This window comes from Equus asinus, chromosome 2 (genome assembly GCF_041296235.1).
Source record: "Equus asinus isolate D_3611 breed Donkey chromosome 2, EquAss-T2T_v2, whole genome shotgun sequence".
Classification (NCBI taxonomy): Eukaryota; Metazoa; Chordata; class Mammalia; order Perissodactyla; family Equidae; genus Equus; species Equus asinus.
This window is the reverse complement of record NC_091791.1, coordinates 18,811,900-18,828,205: the sequence shown is the minus strand read 5'-3', so window position 1 is coordinate 18,828,205 and position 16,306 is coordinate 18,811,900. Positions and strand designations below refer to the sequence as shown.

At 46.4% G+C, this 16,306-nt stretch overlaps 1 protein-coding gene across 50 annotated transcripts in view; it reads left to right on the top strand.

The window, feature by feature from the left end:
- Positions 1 to 316: 316 nt before the first annotated feature.
- TCF7L2 (transcription factor 7 like 2) overlaps positions 317 to 16,306 on the top strand; it is a 194,183-nt gene continuing 178,193 nt past the window's right edge. For 19 of the 50 annotated variants that reach the window (XM_070483032.1, XM_044750656.2, XM_070483040.1 and 16 more), the window contains exons 1-4: positions 416 to 1,065; positions 1,341 to 1,407; positions 1,617 to 1,741; positions 13,578 to 13,646. In XM_070483032.1, coding sequence (XP_070339133.1) covers positions 877 to 1,065; positions 1,341 to 1,407; positions 1,617 to 1,741; positions 13,578 to 13,646 — 450 coding nt within the window. In that variant the 5' untranslated portion in view covers positions 416 to 876. Of the gene's footprint in view, positions 1,066 to 1,340; positions 1,408 to 1,616; positions 1,742 to 13,577; positions 13,647 to 16,306 lie in introns of all 50 variants that reach the window. The other 31 variants (XM_070483083.1, XM_044750684.2, XM_044750620.2 and 28 more) reach the window with 11 other exon arrangements.

The following is a 16,306-nucleotide window of genomic DNA, read 5'->3' as shown; positions in this document are numbered from 1 at the left end:
CTTTCCTTCCGCCTTCCCCGGCTCGGATTCCTGACTCGGTCGCCACCCCCTTCCCCTCCTCTCCCACTCCGCATTGTCTTTCTGAAGCCGCCCCCTCCCGGAGCGAGTCCCCGTACCCTCGCCCAGACTCCCGGGCTCGCACACACTCAGCGCAGGCCTCTCCCCCTGCACTCTCCTCCCTCCGTCTCTCTCCCCCCTCCTCCCCCGCCATGTCCTCCTCCTCCTCTCCCTCCCTCTCCCGGCGCCCGAAAGGATCATTGTTAGCCGCCCCCGCCCCGCCCACCCCGGCTGTTTATTATGCACACGTCACCGGGACGGCCCCGCCCCCCGGCATCTCATTAAGCGAGTGTGTTCCTCTCGCCCTGTCAATAATCTCCGCTCCCAGACTACTCCGTTCCTCCGGATTTCGATCCCCCTTTTTCTATCTGTCAATCAGCGCCGCCTTTGAACTGAAAAGCTCTCAGTCTAACTTCAACTCACTCAAATCCGAGCGGCACGAGCTCCTCCTGTATCTTCGGCTTCCCCCCCCTTTGCTCTTTATATCTGACTTCTTGTTGTTGTTGGTGTGTTTTTTTTTACCCCCTTTTTTATTTATTATTTTTTTGCACATTGATCGGATCCTTGGGAACGAGAGAAAAAAGAAACCCAAACTCACGCGTGCAGAAGATCTCCCCCCCTTCCCCTCCCCTCCTCCCTCTTTCCCCTCCCCAGGAGAAAAAGACCCCAAAGCAGAAAAAAAAAGTTCACCTTGGACTCGTCTTTTTCTTGCAATATTTTTTTCAGGGGGGGCAAAACTTTTTGGGGGTATTTTTTTTTTTTTTGGTTTTTCTTCCTCCTTCATTTTTCTTCCAAAATTGCTGCTGGTGGGTGAAAAAAATGCCGCAGCTGAACGGCGGTGGAGGAGATGACCTAGGCGCCAACGACGAACTGATTTCCTTCAAAGACGAGGGCGAGCAGGAGGAGAAGAGCTCCGAAAACTCCTCGGCGGAGAGGGATTTAGCTGATGTCAAATCGTCTCTAGTCAATGAATCAGAAACGAATCAAAACAGCTCCTCCGATTCCGAGGTAGGAAAAGCCCCTCGGGCTGGTGGGCTTTTAATCTATTTCCTGGGCTTGCCAAATGTTGCTTAAAGGGGAGAAATCGGGGCTGGGGGCGGCGGCGGGGCGCCGCGGGGCCGGGCAGGCTGCGTGTGCGTGCGGGGCCACCATTGCAAAAACTTGTAACCCTGTTTTTCTCTCCCTCCCAAACCCCCCCACCCCGCTGATTCTTTTTCTCCCCCTTCTCCCCCCTCTGCGTGGCGTTTGCCCCTCGCCCTCCCCACCTCCACCCCTCCGGGAAGGCGGAAAGACGGCCTCCGCCTCGCTCCGAAAGTTTCCGAGATAAATCCCGGGAAAGTTTGGAAGAAGGTGAGTACGCCCCGCGCGCCCCGCAGCTGCCCGGGGCGACCCCCCGGGCCCGCCGCCCCGCGCGCCCCGGCCCCGCGCCCCGCTCGGCCCGGCCGTGCGCCGCCCGGGCCGGGGCGCCCGGTCACTTGGGGCACTTTCTAAAAAGTTTCTTCTCGCTCTCTCCCGCTCCGCGCGGCCGCTGCCGTCCCCTCGCCGCCCCGCCATGTTAGCGGCCAAGAGGCAAGATGGAGGGCTCTTTAAGGGGCCACCGTATCCCGGCTACCCCTTCATCATGATCCCCGACCTGACGAGCCCCTACCTCCCCAACGGATCGCTCTCACCCACCGCCCGAACCGTAAGTGCCTCCGCGCCCGGCCCCCGCCCGCTGCCCGCCTGCCCGGCCCCGCATGCGGCCCCTGCCCTGCCCCCTCCTCCCCCTCCCCTCCCTCCCCCTCCCCGCCTCCTCCCCTCCCCGCCTCCCCTCCCCCGCTCGTGGCCCAGGCAGCCCGAAACTCTCCAAACTTTTCTGCCTTTTGTGGACTGGAGTTATTTGCACTTCGCCATGTTCTTGCTTTCAGTTTGCTGCCTCGTGATGTTGGGGAGACCTTTCCTTCCAAGCAGGGCTTTGTTGGGGGGGAAAAAATCAGAAGAACTTTTTTTTGCGCTCTGATTTCCCCCTCCCCCTTTGGTGGAGTTGTTTGTTTCTTCACCCTGGGAAGATGACTGTGTGGCTCTTTCTTTTTTCTCTCTCTCCCTCTCTCTCTTCCTTCCTTCTTCCGTGGCGTCTTGGGCTTTCCCCGGTTAACCCCTTGGTTGCCGCGGCCGGGGACTGAGTGATTTGGCTGCGCCCGACGCGCTGGGTAGAGAGTGGATTTTCCTCCAGGCGTTGGACTTGAGAACTAGAGAGCGCGCGGAGCCCGGGGCCCTGGAGAAGCGCCTTAGCTTTCTCTTTCGTCTGGTTATTTATTTAGCTTTCTAGTGGCGATCGTTGGCTCTCAGCCCTCTTCCCCTTTTCCCCTGGAAGGCCAAGCTTCCCCGACTGGTCCCACTGCAAACTTGGGGGCCCTGCGCTTCCTTTTCTTTGGCAACCCCGCAGGGCCGCGAGCGCCCTGGGCGCCGTGGCGGGCTCGGCTGCCTGGCGCGCTGGCTGAGGGCTGTCCCCGGCCGCCCGGGGTGGGGAGGCCCCTGTGGCCAGGGTTCTTGGTTTGTGTGTAGCCAGGGTGGCCTCCTCCGAGCGGACTCGATGTATTTCTAGGGAATTTTGGTGCCTTGGGGTTTATATAGGGTCTGCACTCGCCAGCTTCCGAGAAGGGCCTCAGTGTGCCCTGGGGGCCAAGAGACCAGGGTGTGCGGGGCTCGAAGGTGTGTAGAGGACAAGGGAAGCCAAGAACGCCTTTCTTTTAAGGCAATGGGCTGCTGATCGAGGGCCACGCAACTTTGGGGCCCCCGGGGCAGCGCGGGGTGCCAGGCTCCGGCGGCGCTTCCCATAGCGTGAGTTCCGCGCCCACCTCTGACATTTGTTATTAAGGATCATCCCCTTCCCCGACCGGTTCTGCCCCCTGCCCTCGCCCTGAACCCCCTCCCCATCCCACCCTCTAAAAAGCCTGGATTACGAATCTCTGGACGTTTGTGCCAGGTTTCCCGGGATTGTCATTTCGCACCTTCTCTGGTTTAGTCCCCCTCCTTGTTATTGACACACGCTACTTTTGTTTTTTCTTTTTCGGTAACTCGAGATAGCAATTTGAAATAAGGCCCCCACTGTTCAGCAGCCGTGGATTCAGTGCTAATGGCCGAGGGCTTGCCGGGCAGGAGTTGATCATATCTACAAGTGTTTTTAAGCATTAAAATATTAACTATCAGGTTTGACTTGTTTTTTGGGCCCTGGCAAAAATGGCAAGGGCATGCTAGACCGGTCATTTTTTATGGCTAGGAAAGAAATAATTATTCCCCCCCTTCCCCTGCGCCCAGGCTTCTGCATGCTTGGGAAGCTGGGAGAGCGTGTCAGCCCGACCTCCTCCAGCAGGGCCAGCTCTTCCAGGCTGCAGGGGCCCGGCTTGTGGGTTGCAGCTGTAGGGGAAGCACTGTCCGGTTACGTTGTATTTTTCTTGGGAGCTTGTGGGCACCTTAAATCGGGAGCATTCGGCTCAGAATCTGGAGGGTTTGTGTACTAACCAGCCGAGCAAGCAACATTCCAAAGTAACCCTGAGAATGTCTTCCTCTCCTCTCCTCCCCCGGCGATGGAGGCCTCTTTGGTATTATTCTAAAATCCACTTAGCCATCTGAATATTGAGCTTTGATGACGGGCTTGCTGGCCTTCTTGACTCTTTGCAAACTCCTTGTGACCGCTGGCAGTCTTGCTCTCCTGTCTCCTAAAACTTGAATAGTTGTGTTGTAATTAGGAAAGAGGGAAATTGTTAAAGGCAAATAAATGATTTCCCGGTGCGAAAAGGAAGGTTCCCAACTCTCAGTCCCCTTTGTGGGCATTATAGGAATGGACGGCATCTAGTTATTTTAATTGTGGGCATAGCGGGTGGCCTTGTGCTGTGACATCAGATTGAGTCGGAGAAGACATTTCTGAACTCAGTAGGCAGTTTTAGTATTTGCATGTCAAACGCCAGCAGACATCTTCGTTGTGCTGCTCCTTCCTCCTTTCTGTCTGTTACCTGGGTTAGATTATGTGCCCCCAAATTAAAGTTATTTATTTAGGCCGGTAAGCAGAGCAATGGAAATGAGGACAAGAGGCTGTTGTGTGTCACTCCTGACGTCTCCGATCAGAGGGCCAGCCTGCAATTCCAGATTTGATACAGCTGCGGAAGGAATCTATAGGCAAGATAGCGGTCTTTTCATGCTCATCTGAAATTCTTCGTGTTTCATAGAGTGTGTTTTTGAGGGCAAGGTGTAAAGAAAAATTAGCTGTAGGCTTTGTTCTTTCACACCCTTCCTGGTTGGTGGTGTTTTTGCTACATTTGCTGTTATTTATGAGTATACCTGTAAGCAGCTGCTTCCTTTAAAAGGCAAACTCTTTGGATCCCTGATTTCTGCTTTTCTATTTAAGAATGTAAAGAATTAAGGAGTATCATTAAATCGGCTTATGATGAATAATACATTATCTCAAGAATAATACTTTAATTGCTGAAGACGCCATAAAGCTTGATAGTAATAATTTTATTTTAAAACGACAAAGATTTCTGCATAACATTAATTTAGTCTTTGATACAATAATAGGAACGGCTTTTAAAAAGATAGATTGGAATACAAGAAGGCATTAAGGAGAGAGGTCTCCTGAAGTCGATAGGAAGTCCTACAACTGCAAATATGAGAATTGTGGTTACATTTGTATACTAAAGAGAAGAATACTATTCCCATATTCAAGTTGAAAGGAAAAAATAGTTTTGCATTTCCTTCTCCTTCCTGCCAAAGGAGAAATAGGAATATGGTGGTGGAAATTGCAGTTAGGTTTGAAATTTCTCTGTAAGGACTTGATTGTTAGAGCTCTTGCATCTTCTTTTATCCAAAGTTGTTTGCTTTTCAACTGAGCTATTTGCTACTAGGTTGAACAAATAAATAAGCAGCATCTTGACTTCATTTTTGAACTTGGAATCCAGCATTTAAAGGAAACCAAGAGGGGCCTGTTCTTGGGGTTTGATTTAGCTGGGCAACAACTTCTCTTTCTGTCTTGTGAAAAATGGATGTTTTCTCCTCACTCGAACAACAGAATCCTTTCGACTACAAAAGATTTAGACCTTGGCATGTGAAGGGTTAATGGTGGTCCTTCTGCGTTGTCCTCCCACCCCCCACCATCACTCCTGATTGTTTTGACAACACTTTTCAAAGTGTGACATTCCAAGCCCCTGCATAACAATGTAATATTACTGTAATTACACAGGTCATTACATTTTAAATAGAGAACAATAAAATGCTTATCGCCCTGAAAAAGAACAGGTGTTCTTGCCCTTCTTTGGTATTTATGCTAATTGTTTTTCATCTCCTTCAGAAATATTTATGGCGAACATGTTTAGATTTCAATCTCAATGCAACAGTATTAATTCCGTGCTAATCTTTATAGGTTGGGGGTTTAATGTCTGCAGTATGGATTATGGGCTCAACATTCACCCAATAAGTCATATTTTAATGATTATAAATTTAATATGCCAGCGCTTTGCAGTTTGTTGAAATTAAAGCTTTCTGAAACCCCAGAAACAAACTCTTAGGCGGTTGGGAGCCTAAAGTGCTTATCTGGAAGAAGTGTTTTGGGAAACTTTTGACTGCCTGAGGGAAGTAGCCGTTCACTGGATGCCCCCTATCTGATCAAGAAAAGATTTGGAGGAAAACAATCCCGGTTCTTGCTAGGAGTTTTCCACCTTGATTTTAATTTTACTGATATGGATTTCATTTAGAGTCACTGCTGGAAGCTGGTCAGCTTTCTGTTTCTTAGCAAGCTGTGAAAAAGTTACAGGAAGGTTTCTGGGGGCTGGCAGATCAAGAATGCTGTTCTGTTAGCAGCGCACGATAACTGCAGTTCTGCACGCCATTAAAAAAATATTTGCTTTAGAAAACTAGCATTTTAATAGTTGCACCAGAGGCTGTGCTTTTAAAGATTACAGTAGAAGTCTTTCCAGGTTTTGAATGCCTCCTTACATCCCGCGAGGTGCCTGTGTGCCGGCAAAAAGTGCCTAGATTTCTTGGTTAAGAAATCCTGGTGCAACTTCTCTTACACATGCACAGTGGGTAAACTAGAAGGTATCTAAGAGGATTTTACATTTTGTCAGATGTTTCACAACAGGGGCCCCCGAATCACATTAAAAATGCGCTGTAGAGAAAGGACAGCTGCAAATTTTTGTGTGGACGCGTGTTTCTGGACCATGACTAAAACTCGGAGGACCTTTTCCCCAGCTGTCTGGAAGTTATGTGGAAGTTGGTTTATTGGCAGTTAAGTATGAGACAACCTGGATTTAGCAAAGGCTCTGTCCTCCACAGGAAGTCGATGACATTCTGTGGGGGGAAGGGACAAGACTTGAGGCAAGGAGTCATTTACTCCTTTTTTGTTTTTTTTAAACCATGGGGTTGCCAAATAAATAAGCACTTTCCAAGGAAGTAGGTGTAAGCTTTTTAGTCTTGGTTAAGTGGAATTAGATACTATCTTTAACCGCATTTATAACTGTTTGGAGCGATGCATTTCAGAAGTTTTGAAAAGGAGGGCTAAATCAAATTCCTGAGTCTTTTATTTTTGAAGGGGTGTGTGATGTGGGCATCTGAGTTTTTTCTGGGAGTGAGTATTGGCAACCATGTAAGTAAATCTTCAGCTCTGACTTATAATTGAGCACATTTGTGAAGGAAATGGTTAATTTTACAACCAAAGGCAAACTTGCACCTCGACAGGTCTGCTGAAAGAAATGTGCCCTAGTCCTTTGCTGGCAAGCGCCACCGGGTCATAAATCCGCAGGCTTTATTTACAGCCCATAACACTTATGAATGTTAAGATATTTGACGCCACGTTGGCCTTATAATATTCAAGGTCCGCAGACATTGGCAGTAGCTCAAATTTCTCTCACTAATTATAAGCAATGAGATGGGGGGGGAGGCCCATCGCAAATGCTGCCCTCCCCCCTCCTCTGACCCCCACCTTTACAGTCTGGGCTGACTGAGACAGCCACCCCTCCCTCGGCAGCTGATTTCTACTTTTCCTCTGGGCTATTGTTACACACATTTATAAAGAGCACTTTCAGGATGGAAATTCACTGGGGGGCTCTGCACAAATGCCTTTTTCAAAAGCAAAGTTGCTCTAGGTGTTTGCATCTTTTTCCTTCTGGTTTCTCTCTTTTTCCTTTCTTTCTCTTTTCTTCCTTTATTTCTTTATTTTTTTTTTTGGAGGCTGTGTTGCTTATATTCTGATATTTCCCAGAATACTTAAACCTGATACTGCTCTTTAATTTATATGATGTTCCATTGAGTGGGAAGGGAAAATACACACGTTGCGTGCTGTGCTACTAGTTAACCTGAGGGTTTAAAAAAGAAAGTGAGGTGGGGTGAGGAGAGTTGATTAAAAGAATTTAATAGATGGGAAAAGAAAATCCAGGTTCACGTTAGGGATGGGAAGGCCACTCGTTTGAGAAAAGTGTACCAGTGTCATCTGGGGGAGGAAGCACAGAAAAATAATCAGGGAGGCAGAATAAATGCTTAACTAAGAAAGACTAGAAAAGTATAAGAGGATGGGCTGAAAACTGGGGCTCCAGGGAATGGCTGGGTTGAAATTGGAGACTGGAAGTTTCTTAGGAGAGGTGGAAGTTGCATGTGGGGGGGCGGCTCTTAAAAACTGTACTGCTTGGCTCAGCAAAGACTGGCTCCAGTCTGCTCCTCACCGAAGCTCTCTGCAGCAGTTGATGTGTTGTTTCATATCAGTTGTGTGAGGATCTGGGGGTGGGGCGTCTGTGTTTGAGACCCCGATGTGAGAGAGGAGGCCAATTATCTTGCCGATTTTAATTTATTTTTAAAAAGTGGGCTGTTCTGATGTGTATGTTACAAACTGCCCACATGGTATAGGGTAGTGGGAGGCCGGGGTGTGTGGGTAGCTGTCGAGGGGGCCTGATGGCTCCGTCGTTTCTGGCGGGATCCTTCCTCCGTTCCTCCGTCCAACCCAAACTTAAAGACCGGGGCTGAAAGGTTTTATTTTCTAATCAATGGAATGCAGAAACTTACTAGCCCTCGGGGACAGATATGAATCCCTTAACAGCTCATTACAAAGATGGGGCTATGGGATCTTTGAACGGGTTATCAGCCTCGGTGTTCTTCGGTTTTCCCAGGATAGATTTTTTCTTCCTTAGGCACATCTGATTTCGGGCTGGTAATTCATCCGCTTATATTATATTCTTTTTTGTCGTGAAGTAGCCCCAAACAGTTCGGTCTACAGGGGAAGGAATGGCTGTTAGTGGGATCAGCTCCGAAGGAGTTAAGATTGCTTGGTAAAGTTTGGCATCATGAAAATAAATTTGAGGCCTGGTAGGCATTAGCAGGGCACAGCACATTTACAGAGCTTAATTAGTACGAACTGTAATTGTTCATGGTCTGCCAGAAGAAGTAATGTTCAGGAAAAGTGGAGTCCCTCTCTTGCAGTCTTCAGTTTGAAACCGATAAATCACTTGCATATTTGTGTAGTGATTCAAATGGAGCTAAGAGCTCTCCCATCCCAACATGTGGTAAATTGTAAAGTCAATGAATTGCAGATGTAGGCTACAGTGAGATTCTCTAAGAAAATGCAGAATGAATGGGAGAGAGTGATGCTATAAATATTTACTGAGAAGATAACTAGGTTCCTGCGTGCTGGGCCAATTACGATGTAGTAAATATATTAGTAAAATGCCTTAAAAATGAAGAGGATATGTGTGGGTCTTTGGGTGGGTTGGTTTGTTTGGGAAAAGTGAAATAAAAGGCACTATGTTATTGTCATGTCAGTTTTATTAAGCCTGAATCACAATGGCATACCCAGGGAGGGACACATGAAACCCACATTAATGCAAATTAATTCGTTATGAGTTGCCGTGCTGTGGCTGCTAAGTGGAGTAATGATGGGGCATCGTTTTAAGAGTGTTAGTGTAGCAACTTTGAATGAAAAATGCTGTTAGGAGCTTGTCTCAGCCCTTCAGCCCATGTGTTTTCATATGCTAGAAATGTGTTTTGTACAAGAGCAGGAAACTTGATTCGCTTTATTTCCCTCCCCTCCAATGTTTTAAGAACTTTAATTATGTTTTGAGGTTTAAAGAAAATTATCCAGTTTTTCCTTAAAAATCAACTCAGAAATGCCTATCACCATAACCAAGTTCAACTTCAGCTTTTCTTTTTTTCTTTGCAAGAGATTGCAGCACAAAGTGGGAAAACAATGACTGTAGCATCCCCGGTAGACCTATAGATGTAACTTTCTTGAAGCGATTTTTTTTTCCCCTTTTTTTCTTCTTAGAGGATTTTGGTCTGAGGCAATGTTGCAAGTCAATACTTCTTTCCCCCAATGTGAGTGGGTGGATGTGTGTGGAAGCTGTAAAAGTTAATGATCGTTCTCTGACTCATAGCTGATGGTTTCAGGTTGAGGAAAAGAAAAGAAGAAATTAATGAGGGTAAATAGACATTTGATGGAACGTCCAGACAGAAGGAGAGATTGTTCTTGTGTCTGAAGGCATGCGTTTTGTTGCAGCAGAATTTCTGAAGGAGAATGCCAGGAAGTGAAAAGGCAATGCCTTTGTGAAGTTGTTGTTTTAGGATGGCACAAATGTTTGGTGTCTAGATCTTTGCAGGAGTGTCTGAGCCCTAGTACCTACCAGTCAGTGCTGGTTTTGCTTTCCCACTGGAAGTTGGAGGTCCCCTTGACAATTCTTGAAAGGGCAGGCATAACCCAAAGTGCTGGTCAGAAGTTTATTTCCCGTTAAGTGTAAGAAGCTCCCAACAGGACTAGGGGTGCTGTCTCTGTCCTAAAAAATGACCGATGACCTAAGAAAAAGTCTTAGCTATGCTAAAAAAAAAAAAAGTATTTTGTCTCTTACGCTGATGGCATGGAAAGTAAACTTCAAGTGGCTCATGGTGGTAGCTACAGGGTAGAAAGGAAAGTGAACCAAAAAATGCCTCAAAACCAAAACCTTTTAGGAAATAAACCTGGGTTTTTTTTTTTTTTAATAAAACAGAAAGCCAAATGATTCATAAAGCTGAAAATAAAGCAAATGCTCCACCTCTTCCCAATTTAGTGGAGTGAATAGGGGTAAAAAATGAATCTTCATCACGTTGGAAGTTCACCTCATGCTGGAAAAACCAACTTAGGGTTTCAATTTCTTTAGTCTCCTTTGAGGATGAGATCCCTGTGGTTGAAAAAGCCATTTCCCTTCCCTCCCATTTCTGGCTATTTCTGATGTCTTTTATCTGAAACATCAAATTTGGAGCCAGTAGTAGTGATTAGAAATAAAACGAGAGAAATCAAGATATGATAATAATAAAGGAAGCAGTTAATGGTAAAATGTTGGTTTTTCAATTGCTGGAGAATTGTGCAAGCCCAGCCACATCTTGATGGTTCTTCCTCTGGACAAGTGAGGGCAGGGTCATCTGGAGGTGTCGGAATGGGTGGGTGGGCTTGGCCATTGTAAACAAGCACGCAGGAAGGGAAGGTTTATTTTGTTGAGAGTTTCATGGGAAGGAATTAAATGAAAAGTACCTGGGAGTTCTCATTTGGTGACACCAGGACGCCCCAGGGAGGGAGGCACCATGTTGAGGGCTGTTGCTCGCCTAGGGTATAACAGCCACAGTTGCTGGATGAGGAAGTGACGTGGACTGCTGCAGGTGACCAAGAGCAGGGCGGTCCCAAGAGTTGAGGCAGGTGGGAACTTGGTTCTTAAACTCAGTAAGCCTTAGATAGCTGTCTTGTCCTGGATCTCTCAACCTCCCCTCATCTTCCAAAAAATAAAGGGCCAACCATGTCTTGTTCTCTCCTTCCTTAAAGCTTTTTACAGAGATATAAATAAATTATTGTTCCAGTTGAGAGTGCCAAGTTCTTACTGCGTTCCTGTATTTTATCTTTGTTTTAAAAAGCTAGACTATAATGAACAAGGCATCTTTGTGTTTTACAGGGAAGGGAAAAGCAGTTGAAAGTGTGTGTTTTAGAAAAGAGTATTGGAGAAGAGAGGGGGTGGAAATCCAAAGGAGACACGAGAAAATTGTCAGGCTTTGTCGCTGGAGCTGGGGGAAGTTGAGCTCAGAATCTCTCCAATATAGTGGTTACTGGCTGGGAGTAAAGATCTGATGGGAGCTTGGGCTGTGTGTATTTATGAGCTGGTGGAGGGTGTTCTGTGTGGCTGGACGCCTGAGGAGGAAAGTTACATTGCTTGGGGGTGTTAGAATGGTGTGTGTGAAGGTTAAATTAACTTTGTCCTACTAGAGTCTTAAGGACTTTGCCGCTGGATTTTTACTGTTTTAATTGCAGCCTTCTCTCCGGGGTGCGTTGTTGTGTGGGTAGTGGTGAACGCTAAGATTAAGAATGGAGCTGGACAAGTGCAAATTGAATTTGGATTAGCCACAATTTCATTAATTTATTCATAAGACTGTGATTATATGAAATTTTGTTTCCACGACATATACTTAGTTATCAGGTGTCCATTCAATTTTAATTGACAATATGAGATTCCTGTGGTTACCCTGAGTACAGATTGCCTTGGGCTCCGCAGGGTTTGTGGGAAGAAAAGCTTGGACAAGTTTTCATTAAGCTCTGAATCAGGCAGTTGGAAAAAAGGAGAATAAAACCAGCTGAAAAGGGGGACAAGTTGTTAGTGTTGCCTTCTGTGCTTAGAAGGAGAGGCATCCCCCCAACCTCCCCCCCCCAGACAAGAGCTGCTCTCAGGCCAAGAATTCCAAACTCGCAGAGGAACCTGTCCCTTGCACAAAAGTTGTTTTAACATGATGCAGAATTGTCACAGTAATTAGTGCAATCTATGCTTACTGACTGGCAGTTTTCACAAAAAGGACAGGGGCCAAAGGGTACAAATTCATCTTGCCTTCTCCTTGATTCACTTGAGATGAACTGCTCCTGAGTGTGTTTGGGGGGCTGTGTGCCTGTGGGGCGGGTCTTCAGTGGCTCAGCGTTCATCTTTTCTTGTTTTTGGGAGTGTGGTTCATTACTCTGCTTTGACAGGTCAAGGAATATTTTTTGGGAGCCCACCTGTTTTGCGCCCCCTTTTAACTTTGATTAATATTATGTTTGGGGGCAAGCAGTCTCATAATATATATAGGCAGTGTTTTTGTTTGTTTATTTGGAATAGGTGAAGTGATCTCAGAACGCACTGTATCCTAAAATGGGGAGTTACAGCCTTATCCCGTCAGCGATATGGATTTAGACTGTTTTTTTAAAAATTTGATTACTACTGTGTTGGGTTTATTTTGAGTTGGTTCTAAAGTCCTTATGTAAATTTCTTTTTTTTTTCCTTCTTTTCTTTTTGTGAAAACCTGTATGGACTGAATAATTTTTCTTGCAGGGAGGAGGATAGAAAACCATTGGGTCTGAAACTCTCTTGCAGGCTGGGTTACACTCTGCTCTATGAGAGTGTTCTGGTAATAGTAATCATTTAACAATGGGAATAGCAGTAGTTTATTATAATACAGATCCATGTTTGGAAATGCAGCTGATTTGCCTGTTGCTACGCTGGGAACGGGCAGCGATTTCCTAGGACCACCTGACTCGTCCTCATTTGTTCGGGTATCGAGAATTAAAATGCATTTTCAGTTTTGTTGAGATCCTTTAGTCATTGTCACATTGTTTATAAAATGGATCAGCAGATGGTGTTTATTTTCCCAATAGATAGGATCCCAAGATTAACAACTGTGATTTAGGAGAAGAATTATTTGATGGGGAGTCTTGGTATTCCTTTCTCCTGGGGATCCCCACTTCTTTGACGGAGGGTCTGCAGGGCTTCAGAGGGCAAGGCCTGGGAGAGACTTGAGCATTCTGCTCTGGAGGGTCTGGGTGAACCAGGGATGTACATTCCCCCCAGGGACCACCGAATAGGTGGTCTTGAGCAAACTTGGTGGCTCTTGGCAGCGGCTGGCTCCCTCTTTGGGGAAGTGTGGATTCCTAGAGTTCGGGCTACCAAGCTGTCCTGGGACAGATAGCTTAGTCATTGTGAAAGAATGTATAAGGCATCGGGTGGCCCCTGAATTCTGCCTGACACGTGTTTTCCCCAAAATAGAATTGTGTTTGAGAGCAAGAGCCCAGTTATTAGACCCTTGAGGGGCTTGTACCTGTCGCAGTCTCCTGGCTTCTCATAATCCTTTCTCTCACAACCTCTTCCTCTCACCTACATGTCGCAATTCTGACGACTTTTAGCAGCTCATAGTTAATTTTTCTGCAGCATCCTGCTGAGCACACTGGCTTCCTTTACGTCTTAATGGGCGTCCGTGTTTCCTTTCCGTGTCATTGATTTCTCACTCCTGGCCCTCTACCCCCCTCCCTTTTTGCTTATTGAATAGACGTTTTCTTTTTTTTTAAACTTTACCTTAGATGATTATGATCATCTTATTCATAGCCACAAATAAAAATACACAGGTCTTGATTGAATGCCAAGGCTGCAGTTCAATCTGGGAAGGTTTGTCTGCTATTCATAAACTGCTTAAGATGTTTTCTTGTAGTTTGTGACATAAGCAGAACGCTTTGATTTGGTTTCTTTCTACAGCTCCATTTTCAGTCCGGGAGCACACATTACTCTGCGTACAAAACGATTGAACACCAGATTGCAATTCAGGTAGGAAATGCAAGAGATCCTGAAGCTTGAATTGTCAATATGTAGGTCTCTTGTATCTTTTATTCTCTGCCCCTTCCCCCAGCCCAGATGATAATGGTAATGATGATGATGATGGTGGTGATGATGATGGTGGTGATGCTGATGATGGTGGCAATGATGATGGTGGTGATGATGTTGGTGGTGGTGGTTGATTCATTGGGGGAGGTGGGAAGCAAAGAGAAAACAAGAGCAGAAGAAATCCTGCTGAAATGGTTTAAAGATAGGGAAGGACAGAGAAGCCTGTGTTTTTTGTTAAGAATTTCTTTTTTTTTTTTAAGATTTTATTTTTTTCCTTTTTCTCCCCAAAGCCCCCCAGTACATAGTTGTATATTCTTCGTTGTGAGTCCTTCTGGATGTGGCATGTGGGATGCTGCCTCAGCGTGGTCTGATGAGCAGTGCCATGTCCACGCCCAGGATTCGAACCAACGAAACACTGGGCCGCCTGCAGCGGAGCGCGAGAACTTAATCACTCAGCCATGGGGCCAGCCCCAAGAATTTCATGATCAGGCATAAACGGCACACAGACCCCAGCCTGGCTACTGTTTTCTTCTTACAGGGGTCTTAAATTGGGAGTAAAATGAGGCGACAGAATGTGAACGAGAAGAATTAAGGAGGGGGGGAGATGGGAGAGGAGGCTGTGGGGAAGCCAGAGAGTTATTTCTGGTGGATCAAACTCATGTTGAGTGGTGCTAAGAATATCACTTTTGAGCTGATTGTCCTGAAATGTTGATTTCTCTTGGACCTGTTGATATATCCAACCTGCTGGAAGGGAAAGGCGACAGATCCCAGCTTCTGCTGAGGGTCTTGTTTCCTGCTTACGTCGTGCTGCCATTCTCTTAAATCCAAAGGCTAATTAAACAAATCAGGGACTAATATAGACTCAGAGCTGAACTGATGCCAACAGAATGCAATCGTGGAGGGAGAGCAGACTAATACGATTTTCGTCTGTCTGCCTGGCCTTGCCTAGCCTTTCCAGGATGGATGTACCTCGTGGTGTCACTAATGATACTGAAACTTCTTGAGTCTTCTGGTTTAACCCTTTGAAGGGAGACTTTTGAAACCGGTGGTTGTGGTGTTCAAGTCTGCCTCTTGGGTCTTCTCTTCTTGGGAGTGGCTGTTGGTTGGTTAGACCATTGCTCCCTTACTTGTAGTTACCCCTTGCAGACGACGTGTGTATGTGTATGTGGTCTCATGGAACCCCAGCCACATCGCATCTTTGTAGCTCTGCTGTGTCCACTCTGCATCTTCCTGGATAAGACTTTGAATAGCCCTTATCCCCAGGTAAATGGTGAATTATTCCACCAGTGGAAAGTATGACTCAGCAGACAGTTTTATTTGGTGGATCCCTGATACCTGATATTTTTGTGCTCATATCAAGGCCACCGTCACTTTTTAAAAAAAATATTTTGATTACGTCTGCAGCTGAGCTTTGTGTTTTAGGGGAAAGTGCAACTCTTGATCAGTCCCTCCATCCCCAGATATTTTCAGGCCTGGTTCTTTAACTGATGCTGCAGTTGTCCTTGCTGGCACATTTCCTGGTGGACCCTTCTTCCATTTGATTGACAGCATGGTGAACCTTGCTCCCAGAGTATGGTTTAGACTCAGGGCTTGGTTAGAGAACAAGCCCAAACTCTGACTCTGCGTGAATGGATGGATGAACAGACAGTGTCCTGAGGCCTACTACAGTCCGTGGAGTGCTGGAAAATCCTGTTGCCTGGGGTGTGGGAATTGTTGAGGTTGAGTAGCATGGTGATCCCTATCTTGGTGTGGAAAGGCTGGCTGGGGCCATGTCACTGGGAGACCAGCCGAGACCAGACCAGCTGTTGCGTCTTTACACCCGTTGCTGAAGCGTCCCTTGTTAGGCCGAGCAGTTCGTCTTTCTCCAAACCACCTGGCACGGTGCAGGCCATGTAAAGCTCTTTCTCAGGAGGAAGATGGAGTAAATTACAGAGCTCATTGTTTGGAGGACTGAAACTATTACTATTTCTCCATGAACAGGTAGTATTGTTCTCCCCTGCTTCTATTTGCTAAGGCTTGATGCCCATGTGGGCAAACAGAGAGACATTTTATTAGAGACCCAACACCGGCATGCTTTCAGTGTTCATTCTCTCCCAACCTCTGCTAGACCAGGACAAGGCCAAGCCAAGTGGCAGCTAGCTGTAATTTTAGTTTGATCATCAAAGGATAAATGGCAAAAAAACAAAACAAAAGAAGCAAAGGGAAAAAAGAGGAAGCCTCAGACACAATAAAATTGTTCCCAAAGCACATGGCGGCTCAGCAGCGATGTGGGGGTTCGAGGAAAGGGTGGCCCTGCTTTGGTGTGGAGTGGAGCAGGCATTTTCCCTTCGCTGCAGTCTGCAATTTAAGGCTTAAATGCAGCGTGATTGGTGGGGCAGAATTTTCTTCCCTGGAAACTTAAAACTGTTTAACCTTAATAAATACTGTATTTCAATATGAGCTGAGCTTGTTGCTCTCCTAAGCTACATCCTAAAATAACCTCGTAGTATGACGCCGTGCATCACATGAGATTCTTACCCCTTTCCCTCCCATCCCTCCTGTAATCTCAGGACTTGGCCAAGTGCACCATTTGTATGAATGGCCTCTGGGTGGTTCTGTAGACA